At 39.3% G+C, this 27,340-nt stretch overlaps 1 protein-coding gene across 3 annotated transcripts in view; it reads right to left on the bottom strand.

The window, feature by feature from the left end:
* Positions 1–311: 311 nt before the first annotated feature.
* LRRN1 (leucine rich repeat neuronal 1) overlaps positions 312–27,340 on the bottom strand; it is a 42,649-nt gene continuing 15,620 nt past the window's right edge. For 2 of the 3 annotated variants that reach the window (XM_019984840.2, XM_019984841.2), the window contains exon 2: positions 312–5,367. In XM_019984840.2, the coding sequence (XP_019840399.1) occupies positions 2,938–5,088 (2,151 nt within the window). In that variant the 5' untranslated portion in view covers positions 5,089–5,367 and the 3' untranslated portion in view covers positions 312–2,937. The remainder of the gene's footprint in view (positions 5,368–27,340) is intronic. The other variant, XR_002183346.2, reaches the window with a different exon arrangement.

Raw genomic sequence — 27,340 nt, forward strand, 5'->3', positions numbered from 1 at the left:
TTTGAGAAACTAATCCAAAAATAACCTTGTAAAATCAAGTTAGAGATACATTTTATGCGCTGAGGGTACAGGAAGTGAAAGGGAAAAATATGAAATTACAAAGTGACCTGTAATAGTCACTTCATTGGTAAAGGTGATGTAACTTCCATTACCAGTCAAGACCTAGTTTGATGTCTAATTTCACTGGCTGTCTAATGTATCAAATTAAATTAAGTACAAATGAGAAAATACTTGGTTAGGGTTAAAAAAAGTACTATACCATTTTGCTTTCTCTCGACTGAAAACCAAACCAAGTAGCACGGACAAGGAAAAAGAAGCTCAAATATTTTATTGGAGAAGGAGTTAAAGGGTTTTACCCCCAAACTGACCTGGCAGAAGATAGTTGGCAAAAAACACTTGGATTTCCTGCTGCTTGGTGGTGGTGGTGGTGGTTTGGTCGCTAAGTCGTGTCCGACTCTTGCGATCCCTTGTTACATATCCAGAATAGGGAAGTAGTTTTCTCATTGTTATTGTTGTTGTTGTTTTTTCCATTTATGCCACTAATATTTGAGTGCTGATTATGTGCCAGGTTCAAGTCATTGCTGTATGGGATAAACAATGCCTCCTCCCTGGTCTGAGCCTAATGCTTTGGTATCATTTTCCTTTCACAGTTTGCAGAATTAGCAGAAGACTTTGTTGGATAGTCCATTACTTTTTGTAGATATTTGAAGACAAGAGTCCCCAGCAGGAAACCCTCCCCCACCAAGGCTGCATCCGAAGCATCTCTAGCCCCCGGTGTATCCCACATGTAACTGGCAAATACCCGTGAGGCAGAAGCTTTCCTGACCCTTTCGTTTGCCCTTGCGCTAAAATATGTCCTGAATAAATGGGAACTTGAAGATGCCATTGTGAAGCCATTGTGAAGGCCATTGTGAAGCAAGGGCACCAGAGGTTGTGAGAACTGTAAGAGAAGCTCTGCACCGCAGTCTAGAAGGCTGCTGGTCCCAGAGCAACAGATGGAGGCAGCCTTCTCCATGGATAAAAGTCTGACCAGGGCAAGTTACAATCCTTCCCCGGGCCCCAGTTTTTCTGCCAACAAATGAAGGCTGTGGAAAGAGATGCTCTTATTCGGATGCTCTTTTTCTATGCAGCTCACTTGCTTCAGCATTTGAACCTCTCTTCTACTCAGTAGACACTGTGGGAAGGAAGGTGACAATTTTTTTCTAAGAGATTCACACACACAGAACAGGAATTTTACAAAGAAATCCTTCATCCTTCCTCACCTGCACTTCTTTCTCCTTTTTCCTTGCTTTTGCTCAGCTGGCACCCGCTTGCTCTCGATTTCTTTTTACAATCTCATCGTTCCTGGTGTGACAGCATGTCTCTGGGAGCAGGTGCCAGCTGGAACAGTCTTTTGAAAACATTTCTCTGCTGTATTAATCTGCATCTTCAAGTGGGTCCTCTTTCCTCTAACTATACCTTTAAATCGTCCCCCTCCCCTATTTGTGGATCTGGCCTCCTACCTAAATCTGGCTCCTTCTGTTCTAAATTTCACACACGTTATTCGGGAAACACATTATTCTGCAAAACTGTTTATATATATTATTTGGATGTAAAAATGCCAATTGTAGAGAAGTTGTTCTCTCTTCTATTAATCACTTACTTTTCTCAGTAGCTATCTCCCCACTGATATGTGGATTATTATGTATCTAGGCATAATGACAGCTGTGAAAGGAATAACATGCAATACATTTTGGAGCTTATGTTTTAGACTGATGGGGAATATGACTACTACTAAAAAAAATCAGATTTTAACAAGACCCTTACAGAGAAGGAATGTGACATAGCCAATGTATCTATGTCTTTTGCTACATTTACCTCTACATGGGATACAGTAATATACCTTCTTTCTTCATATGAACTTTTCCTTCCATTAGGTCTCATCAGTAATATTTAAAATATAGAAATCCTTTTCATTAAAATATTTATTTCTTCCCTTAGAAAAAGAAATAAAAATTTTTTAGGCCTAGTTTTAAAAAGCAACATGCTGTCGGTAATTTATTTTGGTGGTTGTTATTAGGGATGTGAAAAATATCACCACTGCAACTAGCAAGAACTATAAATGATACATTATTGCAAGTGTTCTAAAAAATCAGAACAAAACTAATTTATTATAGTTCTGTCTTCATTATACACCACATGTTGGTGAGTTAAACACAACAAAATTATTGTCTTTTTTTTAAAAGTGTCTACTAAAGATAAAAAGAATAAGGTAACAATTAACATGTAGTTTGTTACATAAAAAATCTGATATACATATTTCTATTGCCTGTTAGCTTGTTCTAAGCCTTTTAACTATTACAAAAAGAAAAGTTGTTCAAAAGCAAACATTCAATTTAGTTGATACAACATTACAGTACAGTCAACTAACATCATTCAACAAAGGTAACAAGTCTAGCCTTAGCTTCTTGAGTTAAAAGTCTATAGACTAGATTGCTACAAAAGTTTCAATGCTGCTTCACAACCTTGTGTTAGCTTTTTGGAGGACACAGTACTGTCTGCTGATGGCTTCAGAAGAAGGGGTCATGCTACTGGTAAAAGCACAGGGGAACCCCAACCTGTTATTAATCATTTTATTGAGCATTGTAGTTAGAACAGCATTACTGAGTTTAGCACAACAACTAAAACAAAATAATAATAATAATAATATAATAATAATAATCATAATAATGATAAGAATAAAAACCAGACACAAACTGGAAGCCTAGAGACGCTGCCAGCTGTGTCAAACCCTTGCGATACGCTATACTAAAAAAATTTGAAATATCCACCCGTCCTCTCCACTCTGCCACAAACTAGCAAAGTCAAAAATACAAAAGTCTTCAACTTGTTACTTTTGCAGAATAAAGCAAAAACGTCTTTGTGCTCCTTACTACCAGAAGCAAAATATCCACTGAGTTACCACATGTAATAGCTTCTGGATGTGTCAACTTGGGTTGGCTTGGTGTCTGCAGTACCATCTTTGTCTTTCTCGCTGTCACCTTCCCAGAGGTTAATGAGCGGTGGGTACAGCTCATTTAGTGGGATGGAAGAGGTTTTTTGCATATACTTTTTCAGTGAATGATGGTAGTTTTTCCTCTTAAATCTTTTGGCAATATACACAGCAATGGACGCAAGGCTAATGACGGCAAACATGGACCCCATTACTGCAGCTAGGGCTGTACTGGTTTCTTGATCCGAAATGTCCAGCGCAAAGGCAGCATTTTTGGTTGTGACATTAACACATGACTTTTGAGTCTGCTGATGAATATTGGACACTGTGAGACACACTTCATAATCTGTGGAAGGCTGCAGATGTGTTAGGTTGTATTCGTGAACATCTACCGGGACCCTGGCAGTGTATGTTATGTGGGGGTTGTCAATCTTCATGGTGGCAGATGACCATTTTAAGTTTGATGTCATGACATTGGAATTGACTTTCCAGGACACTAAAATGGAATGAGATTCTGTCTGCTTGACATATATTTTCAGCACCTGGGCACCATCCAGAAGGGTTCCATTAACCTTAATCATCACCACTCGAGTGTCTGCCCCTTCCACATTCTGGGCAACACAAGTGTATCTTCCTGAGTCTTCAATCTGTATTTTAGATATTTCCAATGTACCTTCACTACTTAGCTTGTATTTCTCTGAAAGGGTTTCCACAGTTATCTTATTCCCGAGGGGCGTGACCCAGTATATTTCAGGTTCCGGCTCAGCCATGGCCCGACAGTCTAGGAAAACTGTTGTGCCGATATCCATGTTTAAATGATTTGGAAATGTGTCATGAGATATCATTGGGAGGCACTGCTCACTGGAATCCTGGATTAAAACTTCCTTTACCTGTTGCCCTCTGTATTCAGGTGGCATGGCACAGAACATAGACAAGGGCTCCATGAAGCGTATGTTTGTCTTATTGGAGTTAATCCAGTGGATGACACAGTCACACCTCAGGGGATTGCTGTGGATACTGATCTCACGCAGATTAGGAAGGGATTCTACTGTCTTTTGATAAACGGCATTCAGAGCATTGTTGTTCAACATCAAGCTTTCTAGGGCAGGAACACTTCGAAAAGCCAAGCGGTGGATGTAAGATAATTTGGGGTTATTGGTGGCTTCTAACTTTGTGAGTTCAGGCAAGTTATCCAGGGCATAGCGATCCACAGAAACGAGCTCCCCCATATTGTTGATCCCCAGTTCTTTTAACCGAAGCATATTTTTGAAGTCCCCTTCCTGGATTTTGTGGATGGGGTTTTTGTTGAGGTCTAAGAATTTCAAGTTAGGAACTTTTTGCAGGGCAAGTTGAGGGACTTTGACTAGTTTGTTATCATAAAATGACAGACTCTCGAGGCTATCCAAGCCCACCAAGGCATTTCCAGGAATATCAGTGAGATACATTCCAGCCAAAACTAAGCTTCTCAAATTTGAGAGAGGTTTGAAGTTCATATCCAGAATTCCAATCACGGGGTTTTCCCCAATCATGAGAATTTCCAGGTTGGGTGTGGAATCAAACCAGCGGCTATCGATCACTTTCAATTTGTTGGAATTCAGGTGGAGCCTTAAAAGATTTTTTAAGCCTGAAAAAGCATTGGCAGAAATAGTGCTAATCTGGTTATGGTTGATGTAGAGTTCTTGAAGGTTGCTGAGGTCTTGTAGACAATAATCATTCATTTCCGTAATCTGATTTTCCTCCAGATGTAGAGTGGTGAGCTGGGTCAGGTTTGCTAGCCCTACCTCCTTAATATTTGTAAAGTTGTTTTGGGAGAAATCTAGCTCCGTCAGGTTGAAAAGCTGCTGTAGCTCATCCACAGTCTTGGCGATGTTATTGCTCTGTAAGAGAAGCACTTGAGTGTCACTGGAAAGGTTGCTGGGAATCCTTGTTAAGCGGAGATCATTGCAGTCAACAGTGGTGGCTTCTCTGTACGTTGACTGAGGGGTAAACCAGGGCCTAATTTCACATACACAAAGTTGTGGACACTCACTACTTTGTAGGGAAGACCCAGTTAATGAAGTCATGAGCAGGCTCAGCACCATCTGGTAAGCTGCTAAGACAAAGCTCATTCTAGCCATGCTGGCTTGCCAAGCAAGTTGAACTCCTGACAATTGTTAAGTTTTAACAAAACACGAGCACTATATAGTGGTATGAAAGACAGCAAGCAAAAAATGTAAACATTTAAGCAAAGTCTCTGTTGAAAACTGTAGAATTCCAGAGTCTGAAGGGATGATTTCCTGGAGTTTCAAAAGGCAGGAAGCAATCTGGAGTCTCTTTACCTGTATCTCTCAATTCCAGGCATGTGCACAGCTCTATGGCATAAGTTATTTCAGCCAAATCAAAGTCTGGAGATGTGCCTGAAAATCAGATTAGGACAAATGTTATGTTTACTCCATGTACGTTCTACATTATAGCTTTTCTTTGTCTACTAAAAAGACAATCATTTATAAATCTAATAACGTTCAAAATAATTAAACAAGCTTTTAGTTTGTAGAATACTTTTAATATATTATTACACTTACTAAACTAGTTTTAGTGTTCCTTCACTTTTACAATTAAGTTAGGACTTCTTGTATTATTGAGTGAAATCATTAAACACACAGGTACACACATACACACACACTTAATAAAAACACTTGGAAAAGCCCACAGATGTCATTTCTTTCAAGAGGAAGGTGACTGTAGAAACTACATATATTTATGGTTCAAAAAAAAAATTAAAAGGTCATTCTCTTTGTATTTTAATTGTATTCTTCATTTGTTTTCACGAATTCTTTCTTTTCCAAATGGTAGACATATTCAGCCACAGCTGATCTAGCTCAATTATTTTTATGCAAAAATTTAATTTAACAGAACTACAAAAGAAAAATATCAGTTTTTCTTGTATTCTCATAGACACATCTGATTTTGACTGAATGAAATTGTAAAAGGACTCCAGTCCACCACACTACTGGTCTTCATTAAAAATACAAATACACTTGTACATGTATATATATATATATATATATATATATAATTTCACATGCATGATTTCATCTGTCTCATAGGAAATGACATGGTCACTTAATAGCTATACACGGGTATGTTATTCAACCTTATTTAACATGTTAAATAACAAGGGCATGTTATTTAACCTCTTAAAGCCTCAGCTTCTTCAACCATAAAGCAGGATTGGTCATAAAAGTATCTCTCTCATAGGATTATTGAGAGAACTAAAAGAATCTATGTAAAGCTCTTAGTGTAGTGCCTGGCAGATATTAAATGCTTATAAAAGTTAATTATATTTGTTATCTTATTATAGCTCTCATCTATTTAATTTTAGCTATGCAGTGGTTCAGAGAAGGCAATGGCACCCCACTCCAGTACTTTTGCCTGGAAAATCCCATGGACAGAGGAGCCTGGTAGGCTGCAGTCCATGGAGTCGCTAGAGTCGGACACAACTGAACGACTTGACTTTCACTTTTCACTTCGATGCATTGGAGAAGGAAATGGCAGCCTACTCCAATGTTCTTGCCTGGAGAATCCCAGGGACGGGGGAGCCTGATGGGCTGCCGTCTATGGGGTCGCACAGAGTCGGACATGACTGAAGCGACTTAGCAGCAGCAGCAGTAGCAGCATGCAGTGGTTATTGGAGGATAAATAAAAGAAGGAAAGCTGGAGATATTTGATTTTATTTAGCCATGTATCATCTATTGATTTTGATAAGGTCTTCTGGAGTCAAATATGTATTGCTCACCTGCTTGTAAAGATCATACAGTAGCTAATCCGCTGGTTTTTTAGATTACATCACGCGTAAAAGTCATTATGGATTCAGTGTCTGTCCTGCTCTCCCAAGACCAGTCCAGTCATTTGCTAAGATATTAAAAGTAGAGATATATATTTTCTTACACTTGCTATAATGCAATTCAGCTTTGAGTACTGAAGGTACTTCAGTGACTAGTGTTTTCTTTATCTTCAGAAGATTACTGTAAGGATTCAATAAAGAAGAGCATATAACATGTTTGAAGCCTAGTGTTCAATACACAGCAAGCTCTCAATTCATATTAGCTACTATTACTACCCTCATTCTTTACAAAACACAGTTATCCTTGTGAGGGACCAAGAAGCATAATGCTACAAATAGTCCTGCACTTCTCTATTTGTTATATATATATATATATATTTATGTAGAAAGAATGAAAAATTGTACATTTTTCAGGTTGTTTTATAAAATACACAAACCAAGTTCCTGGTCTAACAAGATTGAATTTTAAAAAACCATCCAGTACAGATCTGGCAAATCAGAAGCCGGAGAAGGGAGGCCACGTGCTGTGTAATGCTGCTGCTAAGTCACTTCAGTCGTGTCCGACTCTGTGCGACCCCATAGACGGCAGCCCACCAGGCTCCCCCGTCCCTGGGATTCTCCAGGCAAGAACACTGGAGTAGGTTGCCATTTCCTTCTCCAATGCATGGAAGTGAAAAGTGAAAGGGAAGCCGCTCAGTTGTGTCCAACTCCTAGCGACTCCATGGACTGAAGCCTACCAGGCTCCTCCATCCATGGGATTTTCCAGGCAAGAGTACTGGAGTGGGTTGCCATGTGTAATGCTAGATGCTTACTATCCTCAGTGGGGTGAAATATACTGATATCCTCCTCCTCTGGATGTGGATACTTGACCACATATCATGGATCTGCAAAACTTTTCAATGTTTAACACTACCTGATTGTGACTTTTATCAAGAAATTCCATAAAATAAAAGCATACCTCAGAGAATAGCATTTTCCAAACATCATTAACTCCATGAGTTTATTCTACTCTTGTTTCCATTTATAGTAATCTTAAAATAGGGACAGTGGTCACAATATATGTTCTGTTAAGAACACTTTTGCCACAGGTTTTTCCTTAATTTTAATTCATAATAGAAAAACCAGGAGTATAAATATACCTTTAATACCTCTGAAATGGAATTTCAACTAATTTAAAAATTCTGACTGAACTGAAGAAAACATGGCAGAAAGTAAAACATATATTTAAGTTGTGTGAAACTCCCAAAACAGTCTGTTACCATTGAAGAGTATCTTTTATGGGGCTATCCTTTGAATATTGTCATGTGGAATCCCTCCATTTTAGTTTATATGATGAGGTTATTATATTGAAATATTCAAAATTCTCCTTGACACATACACAAACCTCTTTAAACAAATACACCACACAAGCTCAGAATGTCAGCTATCATATCAAACATAGAGGGAAGATATATTCTCTCAAACTAGCATTCAGCTCCTTTGGGAACTGAGAATAAAACTTCCTTAATACAAAAGGAAGTGTTTAAGATGTTTCTATTTGTATACCATTGTAAATTCTCTTTATTTTATTCTCCCAGACTTATTTTTGAACATTATACATAGAACAAAGCTTCACAGAGTCCCTATACCATTTTAAAACATAGGTTATGTCTCAGGAGCCATTCATTAACAGTGTTTAAAAGTAAAGCCATTATTGCAACAAGAGAAGAAAACTACAGACCAATATCTGATGAATATTGATCCAAAAATAAGAGAAATAAAAGAAGATGAAAATAAATTCCATGTTCATAGACTGGAAGACTTACTACTGTTAAGATACTATCTACTCCAAATGATCTATAGATTCAATGCAATCCCTATCAAAATCCCAATGACAATATTTAAAGATAATTAAAGAAAAAAATCTTAAAATTTACATGGAATCTCAAGGAACCCTGACTAGCCAAAACAATCCTGAAAACAAAGAACAAAGATGGAGGCATCACACTTCCTGATTTTAAAACATACTACAAAGTAATAATGACCAAAGATAGACATACAAACCAATGGAACAAAAAGCCAAGAAATAAGCTCTTCCATATATTATCAGATCTTTGACAAGAGTGCCAAGACTATACAATGAGGAAAGGATAGTCTGTTCAACAAATGGTGTGGGTATCCAGATGCAAAAGAATGACGTTGGGCCCCAAGAGGATAGCCACTGTCAAAAGAACAGAAAAGAACAAACTTTTGATGAGGATGTGAAGAAATTAAAACTCTTGTGCACTACGGGTTGGAATGTAAAATGGTGTAGCCATTATGGAAAACAGTATGGAAGGCTCCTCAAAAAATTAGAAATAGAATAACAATATGATCCAGCAACCCAAATTCTGGGTATTTATCCCAAAGAATTCAAAGCATGATCTCAAACAGGTATGTGCACACCAATGTAAACTGCAGTGTCATTTATAATGGCAAGAAGTGGAAGCAACCCAGATGTCCACTGATGGATGAATGGAAAAAGAAAATATGGCATATACATACAGTGGGATCTTATACAGCTTTAGAAAAGCTTTAAAAAAGAAGGAAATCCTGTCACATCTACAATATGGATGGCCCCCGGGGACATTTACACTAGATGAAATGTCAGTCACAAAAGACAAACACTGTAAGATTCCACTCATATGAATTATTTAAATAATCAAAATCACAGAATCAGAAAGTAGAGAGGTGGTTGCTAAGGACTGTAGGGAGGAGAAAGAGATAGATTTTGAAAAAATTTTAAACTTCATCTTGGAAAACTGATAAGAGTATCAGTTTTCTAAGATGAAGAAGTTTTGAGAGCTCTGTACAACAGTGTGACTATACACTTAAAAAATGGAAGATGGTAAGTTTAAGTGAAGGACAGGGAAGCCTGCATACTGCAGTCAGTGGGGTTGCAAAGAGTTGGACATGACTTAGCGACTGAACACCAACAACATTTAACGTTAGGGCTTTTTACTATAATAAAGTAAGTGAATCACAATACAGGCCAACTTTTATCACCCACACACAAATTAAGATCTTAAATTCTGCAACAAATAACAAATGGCTAGCACAGATTATTTTAAAAAGTAAAATTGATTTGTTCTAGGGTTGATTGGACCAAAGTTGGTCAAATGTGAGAAGACTGTGTCTTCCATAAACAAGTGTGGCTGTTTAAAGGAACGGTCCCTTAAATAATAGCAAACCATAGCTTTAAAGGCCCAGAATTGGCCAGTGATGCCTTTCAAAGAGTCCATGAGCAATTATATAATTAAATTTGATGCTTCTTTTATGTATGTTTGGAACACTCTGCTCTGCATATAAAATTTCAAAGGAAATGGGCTGCATGGTCATCACCATCAGTGAAACTGGCACTGATTCCCATTCCCCCATTGAATCATGCAGATGGATGTTAGTTTGATAGGAATTTGGGCTAGAATCTTTATGCATTAAGTTCTTAGGGAGTTGGGCAAAAGAAATAAGCAAGTCACAGTCACATGATGGTTGTGCAAATTGTAGTTACACTAAACCCAGATAGCTCTCAAATTACAGAAAGGATTCTGTCCTGGGGGAATCAAAGTGATCTGGATTCAGAATCAGACTTCTTCACTTACTTACTAGAAGTGTTACCTTATACAAACTACATACATTCTTTGTGTCTCAGTTTCCATGGCTTAAAGTAAGACTAATTATACATACTTCATATGTGGAAACTAAATAAAATAATCTATGTGAAAGTATTCAGCCCAGAATCTGGGAAAGAATCCAGCACAGACTGAGACCGCAAATCCTTATTTGGATCTCTGGAACCTCATCAAATTTGCCCGTTAAATTTCATTCTCCCTCTGCAGTGAGATTGGGAGGTAATGAATAAGCAAATCTCTTTAAGACTCTTGGGTATGACAGGTATTTAGAAAAAGAGTTATTTTTTTCTAATTATTTCAAAAATTATTATTGCTTACCATTTCCATTATATTTTTACCCAGTATTATTGAAATTAATGTTAGAAACCCAGAGAGCAAATATTGCACTGGGGCTAAATTAAAACTTGTTGCAGACAAGCAAATTGTGAAACACAAACCTCTCACCTGGAAATTAACATCATCTCATAGACACTATTAGTTACATCAATGAAGAACTAAAACTTTGACCTCCTAAAAGCTGAAGAAAATGCCTTCAGCAGACGTATGCTTTTATGCAAAGTTTCTTTGGTGGCCAAATTCACACCATGTACATAATGTTCAGAAAAATAGGGCATAGATCCAGGGCTAACACAGAATTCAGGTTTGATTGTCTTCTTTTGGGAATGGCTTGAATAATGGAGAGAAGGGATTTTTATTCAAGTAAGCTTTCCTTCTGGTTAGAAAGAAAAATTGTCTCCATACACATTCTTTCTGTATCCATTCTCCTGTTATGGGGGCTGAAGTGGGGGTGGTAAGGTAGAGCAAACCTCACTCTATGGATTGACCTCCCATAGGGAACTCCCCTATGTCTGAAGGCCACCTTGACTTCTGCTCCAGGTACAAGTGCCTGATGATTTAGATTCACAAAGTCTTTAAGCTTTTGAAACAGGAATTTAGCATAGAGTTAACAGTGAAGTTTCTGGAGAAGCAGACCTGGTGTCAAATTCAGCTCTGTAACCTTGAGCAAGTTATTGAAGTTTTCTAAGTCTGGTTCCTTTTTTCAGAAACTGGCTACCATAAAACCTTCTTTGGTAAGAGAATTAGGATGAGATGTTAAATAGGGAGCTTTTGGTAGAGGACCTGGCACATGGCAAGGGCTCAACAGGTGTTAGCCATCACTACTTACAGGTTTGGTGTCTCATATTGAATTAGAGTCTCCTAATGGGCATTGAGGATGAAAGGGTGGTGGAAATCAGTAGAGTGCCATTTTGGTAGCAGCAACTGCAAGTGCTGAAAAGGACTTGGCCAGAGGCCTTCTAACAAGGCAGATGGCTACAGCAGGTAGAACCAGAGAGAGAGAGAGGAGAGAGATTGCAAGGCTTTCTTTATGAAGGGTATATTTTATTTCCCTTCAGAAAGAAAGAAGGTCTTGCTAATGCATTCTGAACTCTGAATCTGCAAGAACTGTTTTTAAAGGCATTCGTTTCTTGCACTTTCTTCTGGCCCTTGACCCTTTCTGACTTTTAGATTTCCTTCTCCAACCATTTCCCAAAATTATGCTCCTTGTTCGCACGTTATCCAAAGTGAAGCACCCTGTGTTAGTGACCACAGATGGAGGGTGCGTACGGGAGAGAGAGCTATAATCGTCTCCATAACGCATTACGGCAACAATAAAGTGTATCCCCTTGCAAGGATGTAATGGAGCTCGCAGAGGCTCTTTTGCATAAGGAACTGTTCCTGAGAGCCCACATTATTCATCAGCAAAGAGTGCAGCAGTGTGCGTGTGAATGGGCTGAGCAACAGAATGAGGACACCAGGGAAACGATTCTTCATTTTGGCTTCACCACAAACTTTTCAGGTGACCTTGACCAAGTCCAGTACTCTGAGTCCTATTTTATTTATCTCACAGTAAGAGGATCAAGAGGAAAGACAGTCACAGCTTCTGAGACCAACACAATCCTCAGGAAGTCATCTCATCAGCCCATTCTCCAGTGTCATGAAAACTACACTTCCTGCCATTTCAGGGAGGTAACCCTTCTTCCTGGCCTTCCTTCTTTCCTTTGTTTCTCTTTTTTGGTTATTAAATTGTTAAACAGGCATGGTGTTTGATGATTATGCCAAGGATCTCAAACTGCAGTGCCTGCAGGGATCAGGTGGGTAAAGTCAGTTGAGTAGAACACAGAAGGAAATAATGGCCATGTAAAAAGCTGGAGAGTGCATGCACTCCAAAAGGCATCCACAGATATTTATATCTGAACAAACTAGAACAAAACAAAACTATGTGCTTTATGAGGCCTTTAATGGCATGTGGCCAGTTTTAAATCTCTGAGCTATTTAAATATCACCATAGGTAACAATATCACCAATAATGCTGAGCTAATGGGAGTACCTGATAATTAGATGTCAGTTTTCAAATATTATCGGCAAATACTTGCCACGTGAAAACCTATAATTAGAAGCTCAGCGTATTAAAGTGTGGGTGTGACTCTGCTCTGAAGAAAACTTCTTTTGTTGTTGCTCAGTTGCTCAGTTATGTCCACTCTTTGCAACCCCATGGACTGCAGCATGCCAAGCTTCCCTATCCTTCCCCATCTTCCGGAGTTTGCTCAAATTCATGTCCATTGACCAGTGATGCTATCTAACCATCTCATCCTCTGCCACCCTCTTCTCTGCCTTCAGTCTTTCCCAGCATCAGGGTCTTTTCTAATGAGTCAGCTCTTCACATCAGCTGGCCAAAGTATTGGAGCTTCAACATCAGCATCAGTCCTTCCAGTGAATATTAAGGGTTGAGTTCCTTTAGGATTGACTGGTTTGATCTCCTTGCAGTCCAAAGGACTCTCAAGATTCTTCTTCAACACTTTAGTGCTTTTTAAAAGAGCATTCAGTTCAGTTCAGTTCAGTCATTCAGTCGTGTCTGACTCTTTGCGACCCCATGAACCACAGCACCGGAGAAGGCAGTGGCACCCCACTCCAGTACTCTTGCCTGGAAAATCCCATGGGCGGAGGAGCCTGGTAGGCTCCAGTCCATGGGGTCGCAAAGAGTCGGACACGACTGAGCAACTTCACTTTCACTTTTCACTTTCATGCATTGGAGAAGGAAATGGCAACCCACTCCAGTGTTCTTGCCTGGAGAATCCCAGGGACGGGAGAGCCTGGTGGGCTGCCGTCTATGGGGTCTCACAGAGTCGGACACACTGAAGCGACTTAGCAGCAGCAGCAGCAGAACCGCAGCACACCAGGCCTCCCTGTCCATCACCAACTCCCAGAGTTTACCCAAACTCATGTCCATTGAGTTGGTGATGCCATCCAGCCATCTCATCCTCTGTCGTCCCCTTCTCCTCCTTCAACACTTTAGTGCTTTTTAAAAGAGCATTACATTTACAGAAATTCATTCTACACCCCTTTCTTTTGGAACACCTACTTTAAAAGGCAGGACCTTAGAGATACCCTAGGTGATCCAGCATGACCCAGTTAATTGGCAGAGGAACAAAATAAAACACAGGTGCCTTGATCCTCAATTCAGCAGTTCCTGATCTGACCATTTTAAAATTCAGTGTTGGTTTTTCTGGTTCCTAGAGGAAATTGTGATCATCCCTTTCCTAATTTTATTTTCTTCTTGTATATGTTATTCTTAACTAATAAGGACTAAAAAATCCTCTGGCATGCGTAGGCAGTACAAATTCAGAAGTGTGTAAAGCAGAAGATGGCCACACATGATCTTTTGATTACCCCGAATTTTCCTTCCTGTTTTGGGCTGGGGCAAATCCATCACACTGCAGGTAAAGCATCAGCCAGCACCTCTGGGAAAAGCTCAGAGGTGCAGCTGGTCTCCAAGTTGAGGGTATAAGCTGGAGCCACAATTTATTAGGTTCCTGAGAGGAACTGGGCATGGACAGCACATTAGCCCTTGTGGGAGGGTTGGCCAGGCATGGTAAACAGAACAGGCTAGGACGCATGGACTGAAGAGTTACAAAAGAAAAAATTTAAAAGACCGAAAGAAAACAAAAGCCAGAAGCCCAGAGCCAGTTGGGATGAACCCAAATCTAAATAGGTGGCTTGGTGTGGTCGGGAAGGGGCTTGTGGAAGAGCCCTGGGGAATAACATCTACTTCAGAATCTGGTTTGGTTTCAACTGATCAAAGGCAAACAGGCTCATCTCCCTTTGAAATACGAGAAATACAAACTATGAAAGTTGGATAAGACCTTGGAGATCACCTGGCACATCTAAAACATCTCTCATTTCATAGAGGACACCTCAGAGAGGTGAGATCACATATTTGGAGGCCAAGCTTGACTGCATTCCTACCCTCCAAACACAGGGCTGTTTATGGAACCCCACACTGCTTCACTTAGTCTTGGGTTAGTTGAAATTCATATTCTGGCAGGGTCAAATGGGCAGGGTCCAAAACTCTCTGAAGAATGTTGGCCTCCAGCACTCCGTTAATCAGTTACCATTTATTAGAAGCAGAGGAAAATGTCATTCCATTTAGGAAGAGTTCAGTGGCTTGTTTGGTAACCTCCATCTTAACCTTCACTTAGATGGATCACAGACAGGATAGCTCAATCAATCATGCTGATGGCCAGTTTATTCCAAAAAATTTAGTCAGGTCAGCTAGACAATGTCTACTGATGTTTTTAAAACATGCTAGTGAATTCATTATAATGGTTGATCTGTTCTACATAAGCACAACCAAATCACAAGTTTAATTTTTAAAATGCATAAACTTTTTAAAATTTGATGATGGACTGTGTATGTTGCAAACTTTGTTAAGAAAGGGCACAGATATTCAAATATAATAAGTGGATTTGAAAGATTAGTAGGAGTTGGAACTGAGCATTCAAGGTAGGAGAGGCCTCATAAATACTATAATAATAATATGAATATAGCTCACTTTATTAATAGACTTACTTTGATAGAAGAATTACTATGGACTAACCACTATAGTGAGTGCCTTACATGTATATGCTATAATGTATGATCATCCCTATGTGTTATAGTGGAGAAGGCAATGGCACCCCACTCTAGTACTCTTGCCTGGAAAATCCCATGGGTGGAGGAGCCTGGCAGGCTGCAGTACATGGGGTCACTAAGAGTCGGACACGACTGAGCAACTTCGCTTTCACTTTTCACTTTCATGCATTGGAGAAGGAAATGGCAACCCACTCCAGTGTTCTTGCCTGGAGAATCCCAGGGATGGGGGAGCCTGGTGGGCTGCCATCTATGGGGTTGCACAGAGTCGGACACGACTGAAGTGACTTAGCCATACTTAGCCATAGCCATGTGTTATAGAGAAGTCAAGTAACTTGTCTAAGATCTCAAGTAAGACTGAGTCAAGGACATAAAGCTCAGGCCATAATGCGATCTAGTTGTGAATCTTTTCTGGTTTGGAAGCAGTTCGAAAATCAGAGTGGTGCCAGGATTGGTGGATTACACCAACAGTTAGATGATCTGAGTCCTTAGCTCTGGTTTTGCCTCCAACTCAGATCATGCTGGCCATCTTTCCCACCTGTAAGGGATGAGTTGGGGCCAAGTATAGATGATGTCTTAGGACTCTGGTAGCTCTAGGATTTTAGGTACTTGACACTTATTTTCTGAGTTTCTACTCATAGTAGCAACCATGTAAGCAGCCCTTCCTATGACTGACAGCAAAACACTACTTAATCCTGGCTTTTTAAGAGAAATTATGCTTAGCAATTTTTTTTTTTTTTTTTTAAGAAATGGTCTAAAGAGGCAGACAGAGCTAGGTCCATATCCTGCCACTATCGATATCACCTTGGACAAATTAGTCCAACTCTCTGAGCCATGGTTTCTTCATCTGTTGGAAGGGGATCTTCATCTATCTGCCTCACATGGGTACTACGAAGATTTAATGAAAGAGCATGTCTTGAGCAGTGCCTGGGAATCTCAATAATCACACATTTACTCTGGAGTTCTCAACTTAGAAAATACAGTCAGGTGCTGAAAACTGAGTTAATATCTACTCTTCCAACAAGGAAATGAACACATTTCCTGAAAATTATCTGGAACACCTTTCTCTTCTTTCCTTTCCTTTTCTTTCCTTTCCTTTCTCCTCTCTCTATCAAGCCCAGTCTTTATGTAGTGCTTTACTTTTGCCTCACAACATCTTTGGGAGATAGGAACTCTGTCGCTTTTCACACAGTAGAAACCAACGCAGAGATATTCAGTAGTGTGCTCAAGATATACAGCTAGAAAGTGATGGAACAGGATTTGAACTGAGGCTCCCTGGCTCCATAGCCCATGGCCTACACACCCACATGTAACACATGACCTCCCACATGATCATCCCAAAGAAGCCGAGACTTTGAATCAGAGGAGTATGACGGTCAATGAAGTATCAAAAGTATAGAGTGGCTGGCTGGGAGCATTTATTGTTCTTAAAGGCAGTACAGATTCTTCCCAAATGATCTAGGCATGGTCATCTCTTTGCCAAAATGCTCGTGTACCACTGAGACATCCTCTATTCCTCAGTTAGGATAAAACAGTTTTCTAGAATTCTAGAAAGATTTTAGAACAAAGGCACAAGAATAGTTCTGCAGTTTGGTTTGGATTGAATCTTTACAGGAGACTTTGGTAGGTACCACATTTTATTCTATTTTACTTTAATATGAAATACAAGTGTATAAGCAGCTGTCCTTCTCCCTCAGACAAAACAATGGGCAGGACTCAGAAAAGGCTCAATCTGCAAACTCTCCAATTATCGCATTACTGCCTTCAAAGTTCAATGCTCATTTCCAGAACATACTTTCAAAGGCAATATCATTTTTAGAATTAAGAAAATATTATATTTATTTTAATAAGACAATGCTAATTAAATCTTTGCATGCTAATTAAGTAGGATCTCAATTTTGCAGTTTAATGGTAAACCTCTTGAAAGAATTCTCCTTTGGAAGCACTATGTTTAGAAGTACATATACCTCTCTATACTGAGAGGTTGAATGACAACCAGAATATTTCCATTTCTAATTGTCTTAGAAATGTTCCAAATGAATTAAATCCTTTGCCAAACAAAGAAACAAAAAATGAACCAAGGATGGGCATTTACCAATATACTTACCTATTGATCTTGGTTACTCTGGGTGCAGAGATGTAAATAAGAAGCAAAGGGAAATAACTTCTTAGCCCAAGAAAGATAGGAAGCATCTTTTCTAAAAAAATAAATTATTTTCTAACCTTGTAGACACTTCTCATTTTTACACCTAATGTTTGTTGTGGGTTTGTGTTGACTGAGTAGTAGTCATTATATCAGTCCATACTAACTAATAGCAATTAGCTGTTATAATGCCACAGGCACTGCACTAAGCACTTTACATAAGCTATTTCATTTAGTGTTCACAATCCTATGAGGTAGGAAACATTAATTTATCTATTTTTATGGATTATGAAATGGAGACTCAGAAAAATGAAACAAGCTGGCAAAGATCAAGGAGCCAGCAGAGTGATGGAGGATCTGTGTGAATCCAGGCACCTGAGGCCAGAGCCCAAACCATGCTCTTCTACTGTCCCAGCCTGTCTGGGCAGAGCAAGTCCTTGGCAATGTTTTATCTGCCAAGGCTAAAGTGAGCTTCACAGTAGAGACCCTGTTTCCGTCTTGTTCACGATGACACTGGCCTGGCATCTGCATAGAGGGCACTTACTAAATAATGAAAATATCTGAATCAATTAAAACGTGCTTTCCAAGTGCCCAAATATGACAATGATATTAAGCCAGCAATTTTCACAGTCCTACTGGGTCTCTTCTAATTTGGGCTGATACAAATCCTATGCTTTTATTTTCTTTTGATTTATTTTTTTGGCGGTGCTGGGTCTTCGCTGCTGTGTGCAGCCTTTCTCTAGCTGTGGCGAGTGGGGCTCCTCTCCATTGCAGTGCTCGAGCTTCTCATTGTGGTGGCTTCTCTTGCTGGGGAAGGAGCACGGGCTCTCGGTGCCTGGGCTCAGTAGTTGTGATGGATGGGCATGTGGGATCTTCCTGGACCAGGGATAGAACCCATGTTTCCTGCATTGTCAGGAGGATTCTTAACCACTAGACCACCAGGGCAGCCCAACCTTGTGCTTTTAAAAGTCATACTTTTATTTAAATTAAAAAAGAAGAATAAAAAGCTTTCCATTTAGCATATAAACTTCTCCCCATCCATCCTAATGCCTATGATTTAGGAAAATCCTGCTCTCTGATTGATCTTTTTTCCAGACTCTGATGAAATCTGGATTTAGTCTAAATGCAAAAGAGGTCTAATAAACTGATACCTAATTTAATTAGATTAATTTCATTACACAAAGGCTCATTGGGTGTTGACTATGTCACAGGGCCAGAAAGACCAGACCCTGGGCTTAAATAATTTATAATCCTGTCGAGGAGAAGAAGACAAAATATACAAATGACTGTGTAAAATAAGATACATGTCAGAAGGAAGGAAGGAATGAAGAGATATATAGATCCTTGAGAAGGAGAGATGAGAGTTGCCAGCCTGTGACAGCTCCATGAGCAACATCCAGTCCAAACCTCTGATGACAGAAGTGTTCTGTGTTGGCTCTTCCCAACAGGGTAGTGACTGAGTACTTGAAATGTAGCTGGTATGACTGAGGAATGGAATTTAAAACTTTTATTTAAACTTATTTCAGTTGCACTTAAATAGCCGGATGTGGCCAGCAGCTACTATATTGGGCAGCAGAGCCCTAGATTTATAGACTTAGTTGTTTATTACCCAGAGTTCTCTTTAAGAATGCAGATTCTCATGCCTTAAGAAATTTTGATGAAGTTGGTCTGGGATAGGGTTTGGGTATATAAAGCTCCACAGGGTGCTCTAAAGCACACCAAGTTTAAAAATTCCAGCCTCAGGCTATCCTGGGCTCTGCCCTGTCAGCAAGCACAAGCTCAGAGTGTCTGGCAGGCATGTCAGCCAGATGACATCTTTACATGGTAACCGTAAAGATGTCGCTTGGCTTGGCTTTGCTCTAAGTCACTCTGTTTCTTTCCTTTACCAACTCATCCAAGTGTTTTGGAGGTGACCCAAGCTCCAAGCTAATATTTCACTGAAGTCCAAAGTTGTGTTTTATTCCTCTTGGTAGCTGCTGTGCCTAACACAGTGCCTGCCTATGAGTCTTCTATAAATGTTGACTGAAACAACCAAGATACATCACAAAATACATTTTCAACAATCTTCCACTTAAGGAGACTGCCACTCCAGAGGCCAAAGTCCACTTGAAACAGATGTATGGATGGATGGCAGACTGCAAAAAGCAAACACAAGAAAGCCAATGCACTCTTTAAAAGATTCATAATTTGACTACAGAAGGAAAGTTATGAAAAAAGAATTCTTTCGTCCAGAATCTCAGGATAAGGCAAGTAAGACTCCTGCCTTCAAATTAGGTATCAGAGTGCACCATTGTTCTCCTTACCATCTTTGAAAATAGCAGTTATCTGAGACCTTTCTGTATAGAAAATAATAGAAAATAACCTAAACAAAAAATGTCTAACCCTGTAACAAATGCCATCATTCTTTGTCTATTTCTTTATAAGGCTGAGTGTAAGAAACTTTCAGAAATTAAGAATTGCTGATGGCGTTTGCTACACAGTGCCTACTAGAGTGCTCAGCATTGAGGGGGCACTCAACATTGGTTGTTGAATGAATAAGCTTTTAGGTGCTATTGTGCCTTAACTATTTTGTTTTTTAGGCACTTTAGCTGGACCTCATCAAAAACATTTGTCATTTCTGGATCACACCCTTGGGTCAGATAATAGAAGATACAGCAAATTCATATTATGGTAGAAAAGGTGGAAATTGTTTTTGAGAACTCAGGAAATTATATTTCCCACCTAAAAGAAAGGGGAGGGAAGACATGTCAACTGATAAGGCAACTCTTTAGAAGATAAGAGTAAACTCAGGCTTTGGAGCCAATAGATTGAATGAAAACCTGGTTCTACATACAGGAGCAGTGTGAGCATCCTTTCTTCATCGGGTTGTTAAAAGGCTCAAATGAACTGTCCTCCCTCAAAAAGGTATTTGTAAATCCTAATCCCAGGACCTCAGAAAGTGACCTTTTTTGGAAATAGGGTTGTTGCAGATGTTAATTAGTTAAGATGGGGTCATACTTGTGCAGGGTGGGCCCCTAATCCAATGTAACTGATGTCCTTATAAGAGAGAAGATGATGTGAACACAGGGACACGCAAGAATATTATTGTTGTTTAGTCACTCAGTTGTGTCTGACTCTTTGCGACCCCATGGACTGCAGTACATCAGGCTCTCCGTCCTTCACCATCTCCCAGAGTTTGCTTAAATTCATGACTATTGAGTTGATGATGCTTTCTAACCATCTCATCCTCTGCTGCCCCCTTCTTCCTTTGCCTTCAATCTTTCCTAGCATCAAGGTTTTTTCCAATGAGTCAGCTCTTTGCATCAGGTGGCCAAAGTATTAGTGTAAGCATCAGTTCTTCCAGTGAATATTCAGGGTTGATTTCCTTTAGGATTGACCAGTTTAATCTCTTTACAGTCCAAGGACTCTCCAGAGGCTTCTCCAGTACCACAATTTGAAAGCATCAATTCCTTGGCACTCAGCTTTCTTTATGGTTCAACTCAAATCCATACACGACTACTAGAAAAACCATAGCTATAGAGACCTTTGTCAGCAAAGTAATGTCTCTGCTTTTTGTCATAGCTTAACTTCCAAAGAGCAAGTGTCTTTTAATTTCGTGGATGCAGTCACCATTTGCAGTGATTTTGTAGCCCAAGAAAATAAAATCTATCACTGCTTCCACTTTTCCCCCTTCTATTTGTCATGACCATGATCTTAGTCTTTTTAATGTTGAGTTTTAAGCCAGATTTTTCACTCTCCTTTCACCTTCATCAAGAGGCTCTTTAATTCCTCTTTACTATCTGCCATTAGAGTGGTATCATCTGCATATCTGAGGTTGTTGATATTTCTCTTAGCAATATTGATTCCAACTTGTGCTTCATCCAGCCCAGCATTTCTTAGGATGTACTCTGCATATAAGTTAAATAAGCAAGGTGACAATACCGGGAGAATGCCTTTTGTCAATGAAGGCAGGGATTTGAGTCACACAGCTGAAAGGCAAGGAACACCCGTTTGCCAGCAAACCCCCAGATGCTAGGAAGGGGCCAAGGAAGGGTTCCTTTGCAGGTTTCAGAGGGAGCATGACACTGCTAACATCCTGGATACCTCAATTTCAGACTACCGACCTCCCAAACTGAAACAGTAGACTTCTGGTGTTTAAGCCACCCAAGCCTTGATATTTTATTATGACAGTCTTGAAAATAATACAGTATTCTTGCCTGGGAAATGCCATGAACAGAGGAGCCTGTTGGACCTGACTTAGTGACTAAACAATAAATATGTGTATTAGCTACTTTCCTAATTATTTTTCCATGAATCATTATTTTATTTAAGGTGCTGCCTCTCTTTACCCTCCTTCTCCCCACTGCATACCTATGACACAGAAACTAATTATGAAAAAAGGTGGTTTTCTGCCATTGCCTGTACATCTTATGGATAGGGAAGTACTCATTCTTCAACGCTCTGGTAAACTTGATGATCTTTACAGCTTTTTCTCTAGGACTTAGCAAGCACGACTAATGGTTATTCATGAACTCTCAGCTCTATGCCAAAATAATTTTCCCCCCAGTGTTTTGAAAGTCATAAAGCAGATACAGTTTGAAGAATTCTTGAACTTATCGTCTTTCTAATCCCTTTTAAACCTGAGATTCTAAGACAGCAAAGGAAGCTGGACCAGGATTTTTTTTTTTTTTCCTGTTTACATCACTTGCAGGATCAAGAAAGTTTTTTTATTTTTTTCCTTTCTTTGTAAGAAATGAGCTATTTGCATAACTGGAATCATAAAGTAGCAATTTAACATTATTGAATTGAGAAACCGACAGAAGGCTAAACAGAACAAAACATGAACCAACAACTGGGCTATTTTTATTGCTCCTTTTTAGTATCAGCAAGTGCAGTGACATAAAAACTACCATGAAATCAATTAATTTTAGTCTTTTTACAAGTTATTTTAATTCTCCTCCCATAATATGTCTATATAAAATAATTGCTTTGTAATTACCGACATGATTAAATGTTAAATAAATGCAAAATTCTTAGTTTGGCAGCCTTTATATGTCCAGAAGGCTGTTTCATTATTTCTTTTTAAGAACTTCACAGTATATTGCTTAATATTTTCACTGCACACATAGATTTCACCATGCCATGTTAATAAATGTTGCATAAGGAGCCACCTGCTATAATGGCTCTTGATTATACTTTCAAAACTACAGATAGACCAATGAAAAAAATAGACTCATCATGGTTGGTTTTGAAAGTGGCAATATGTCGGCTGCTAATACCAACACTGTAGACTGCTGGATGCCAACCAAGTCAAGCAACTCCATTAGACTGTATCAGGTTTTCTTTTGCTTCCAGCCTGAATGAGAGTTTAGTCTACAATAACTTCTCATCTAAAAAATGGCAAACATTTTCACATCCACATCAGAGTATTTTTTGCATTTTTCTTTGCTCAAAGAGAATTCTGTACCACCTTTTGTTATATTTTTATATCCAGTAGTAATCTTTATTAGCTAACAGACATTTTCACAAAAATTTTATTTAAAAAATGAAAACACCCAGTGTTGTTCTAAGGGGAGCTTGTACTTTTAGATCTCATCTTGAGGTATTTCTCTAAGGAATCTGACTGCTTAGAATTTGCCAACTAGAGGAGTAAGTGCTATTAAACTTTATACTGAGAAAATGTCAAAAACATATCCTTTTCACATTGAAATGTTCCTGTAAAATTTGGAGACCGATATACAGAGGTATACATATCTTCAGTGTAAAAGTTCCTGCTACTCAAGGTTAAAGATTGCAGTGTTTGGGTGAGTGACAGTATTTGCCCTTCAGTTTGATAGACCTTAAGCACACTGTATTTCTACAGACTGCAATATTTTTTAAAGAAGCAAAATAAAGCCATCTGTCCCCTAACTCTTAAAATAAATGTGGTTTCAAGTTCTTTCTCTAAAAAGGGTGCCTGTCCATTCCAATGTTCCCTCTGAAGGGTGGGGGTGGCAGTGGTTGTCTACAGAAGAGTGTCAAGATGGCCGAAGACCAGGGATGGGAGCAGGATACACAGCAAGAGGGCAGCACTGTGGAGAATGCTTTACCTACGTTCTCACAGCATGGGATGGAGGCAGATGTGATTATTCTCATTTTATAAATGAACTTTTAGGGCCCAGCAACTAAGTGACTTGCTAGAATTCCCACAGCTAACGGGTGAAAGAGCTGGTATTATACCCAAGTTTCTTAACATTCTTTAAAAAAAAAAAAAAAGACATCATTTTTAAAAGTACATTTATTGTGATTTATTTTTAAATATGTATTTACTTATTTTGGCTGAACTGGTTCCTAGCTGTGGCTCGCGAGATCTTCATTGTGGCGTGCGGGCTTAGTAGTGGTAGCATGCGGACTCTCAATTTGTAGCTGCAGACGTAAGTCGTAGCTTGCGTGCGGGCTCTAGTTCCCCAACCAGGGATCGAACCCAGGCCCCCTGCATTGGGAGCAAAGAGTCTTACCCACTGGACCACTGGGCAAGTCCCCCAGGTTTGTTACATTCTGAAGTCAGAACCCATTCTGTGAAGCCACTTGCCTCGGTGATCTTACTGGACCTCCAATAAGAAGTGTGAATGCACTGCAGCGAATTGCAGGTACGCAGAAGAAAACCAATGTATAAAGTAAAACCTTGGTTAACCAGAAGATTAAGCTCAGGGAATCTGCAAGTTTAAAGCGTTATTAGAGAGCTTTTAGTTTCCATCTTTAATACCCACTTTCTTGCCTTAGATAAGGGTAGTTGGTTTTTTGTTTTAAAGACTTTTTTTCCTTCAAGGCCCTGATAATGAACTCATATTAAAGAACTGTTTTTAAAATATCTAGACCCCTTGTTATTAATTTCTTTTCTTCAAATTTCCCATTTTCTCCTAAAAAAGGACTCTGGAGGAAAAAATTTCTAGTTAATTAGGATTTCTGGTAATCAGGTTTTTAAATTGTTTTGGTAAATTAAAATCAGGTGAAAGCTACCTCCTGAATTTGAAATAGCTTCTTCTTATAGATTCTCCTTAATGCCAATGTGTTTGCCTATGTTAGTATGCATTTGAAATTAATGGTCCAATACACAAAGTGCTCAGATCGTCGATGACCTGGGGGCCATAAATCCACCAGAACACATTAGTGGGACGGTCCCTTAATTACACAGTTTAGGCTTTACGTAATCAATGGTGCAAAGGAACAGCTGAGAACATAAAAATGCCAGCAGGCATTGTAAATCATAATGCATTCCATAATCTCCTCAATTCATGTGTCTTATTAAATTAAAAGTAAAAAGAATAGTTTTAGTTAAATAGCTATAATATATTGCCATCATAACCATTAAAATATAAAATAATTCAATGCTATTATAAGATAATCTTTATTACTTTAGGAGTTACTTTTTGAACTTTAGATATAGGGATGATATTTTTACTGAATCAAAATGAAAGTTATCTCTTAGAAAGGTTAACTAAATAAGAAGGTTCTTTTTTAATAAAATACATTTTAGAATAAAATGCAGTACAAGCTTATCTATCTAGGACTAATGTACACCTTACAAGCTTTCTTAGGGTTTTAAGTTTAAGAGTACACTATTTGTTCAACTGGTTATAACAGTGATGAAATAGATTAATGTTGGTTTATTATTACTTCACATTACATTTAAATGAGGATAATGAAGACATAATTTGAACACAAGACCAGAAAATGAGAATTACTTTCCTGGATAATTAGGCAATTTTAAATAGTAAGCTTCGGCAACTTGGGATAAAACATGGACAGGTAGCTTAATTTTGCTTCAGGACTTTTAAGTCTCAAAAATCTAACAAGCACCCATGTTCAGTTCAGTTCAGTCGCTCAGTTGTGTCTGACTCTTTTCGACCCCATGAATTGCAGCACTCCAGACCTCCCTGTCCATCACCAACTCCCGGACTTCACTCAAACTCACATCCATCGAGTCGGTGATGCCATTCAGCCATCTCATCCTCTGTCATCCCCTTTTCCTCCTGCCCCCAACCCCTCCCAGCATCAGAGTTTTCCAATGAGTCAACTCTTCGCATGAAGTGGCCAAAGTACTGGAGTTTCAACTTTAGCATCATTCCTTCCAAAGAACACCCAGGACTGATCTCCTTTAGAACGGACTGGTTGGATCTCCTTGCAGTCCAAGGGACTCTCAAGAGTCTTCTCCAACGCCACAGTTCAAAAGCACCAATTCTTTGGCACTCAGCTTTCTTCACAGTCCAACTCTCACAGCCATACATGACCACTGGAAAAACCACAGCCTTGACTAGACAGACCTTTGTTGGCAAAGTAATGTCTCTGCTTTTGAATATGCTATCTAGGTTGGTCATAGCTTTCCTTCCAAGGAGTAAGCGTCTTTTAATTTCATGGCTGCAGTCACCATCTGCAGTGATTTTGGAGCCCAGAAAAATAGTCTGAAACTGTTTCCACTGTTTCCCCATATATTTGCCATGAAGTGATGGGACCAGATGCCATGGTCTTCGTTTTCTGAATGTTGAGCTTTAAGCCAACTTTTTCACTCTCCTCTTTCACTTTCATCAAGAGGCTCTTTAGTTCCTCTTCACTTTCTGCCATAAGGGTGGTGTCATCTGCATATCTGAAGTTATTGATATTTCTCCCAGCAATCTTGATTCCAGCTGGTGCTTCCTCCAGCCCAGCATTTCTCATGATGTACTCTGCATGTAAGTTAAATAAACAGGGTGACAATATACAGCCTTGATGAGCTCCTTTTCCTATTTGGAACCAGTCTGTTGTTCCATGTCCAGTTCTAACTGTTGCTTCCTGACCTGCATACAGATTTCTCAAGAGGCAGGTCAGGTGGTCTGGTATTCCCATCTCTTTCAGAATTTCCCACAGTTTATTGTGATCCACACAGTCAAAGGCTTTGGCATAGTCAATAAAGCAGAAATAGATGTTTTTCTGGAATTCTCTTGCTTTTTCAATGATCCAGCAGATGTTGGCAATTTGATCTCTGGTTCCTCTGCCTTTTCTAAAACCAGCTTGGACATCTGGAAGTTCACATATTGCTAAAGCCTGGCTTAGAGTACACCACAGAAATTGGCAAACCCTAGGAATCAGGATTATCTTATTGGAGAGATGTTAAACATTTACCAACACACTACTGGTGTTAAGGCACCAAAGTAGCAGAGTTGGAATAGGTACACGGAATCAGAACTACTTCAGTATGAATGAGATTCAACGTCTGCTAAGATAGCATGGTGACTACAGCCATGAAATTAAAAGATGCTTGCTCCTTGGAAGAAAAGCTATGACAAACCTAGATGGCATATTAAAAAGCAGAGACACCACTTTGCCAAAAAAGGTCCATACAAAGCTATGGTTTTTCCAATAGTCATGTACGGATGTGAGAATTGGATCATAAAGAAGGCTGAGTGCTGAAGAATTGATGCTTTCAAACTGTGGTGCTGGAGAAGACTCTTGAGAGTCCCTTGGACAGCAAGGAAATCAAACCAGTCAATCCTAAGAGAAATTGACCTTCAATATTCACTGGAAGGACTGATGCTGAAGCTGAAGCTTCAATACTTTAGCCACCTGATACAAAAAGTCAACTCATTGGAAAAGACCCTGATGCTAGGAAAGATTGAAGGCAGGAGGAGAAGCGGGTGAGAGAGGATGAGATGATTGGATGGCATCACTGACTCAATGAACATGAGTTTGAGCAAACTCTGGGAGACAGTGAAAGACAGGGAAGCCTGGAGAGCTGCAGTCCATGGGGTCACTAAGAGTCAGACATGACTTTGCGACTGAACAACAACAAGATAAGCGTGGAAAAATCAGGACAG

The sequence above is a fragment of the Bos indicus genome, chromosome 22 (genome assembly GCF_029378745.1).
Source record: "Bos indicus isolate NIAB-ARS_2022 breed Sahiwal x Tharparkar chromosome 22, NIAB-ARS_B.indTharparkar_mat_pri_1.0, whole genome shotgun sequence".
Lineage (NCBI taxonomy): Eukaryota > Metazoa > Chordata > Mammalia > Artiodactyla > Bovidae > Bos > Bos indicus.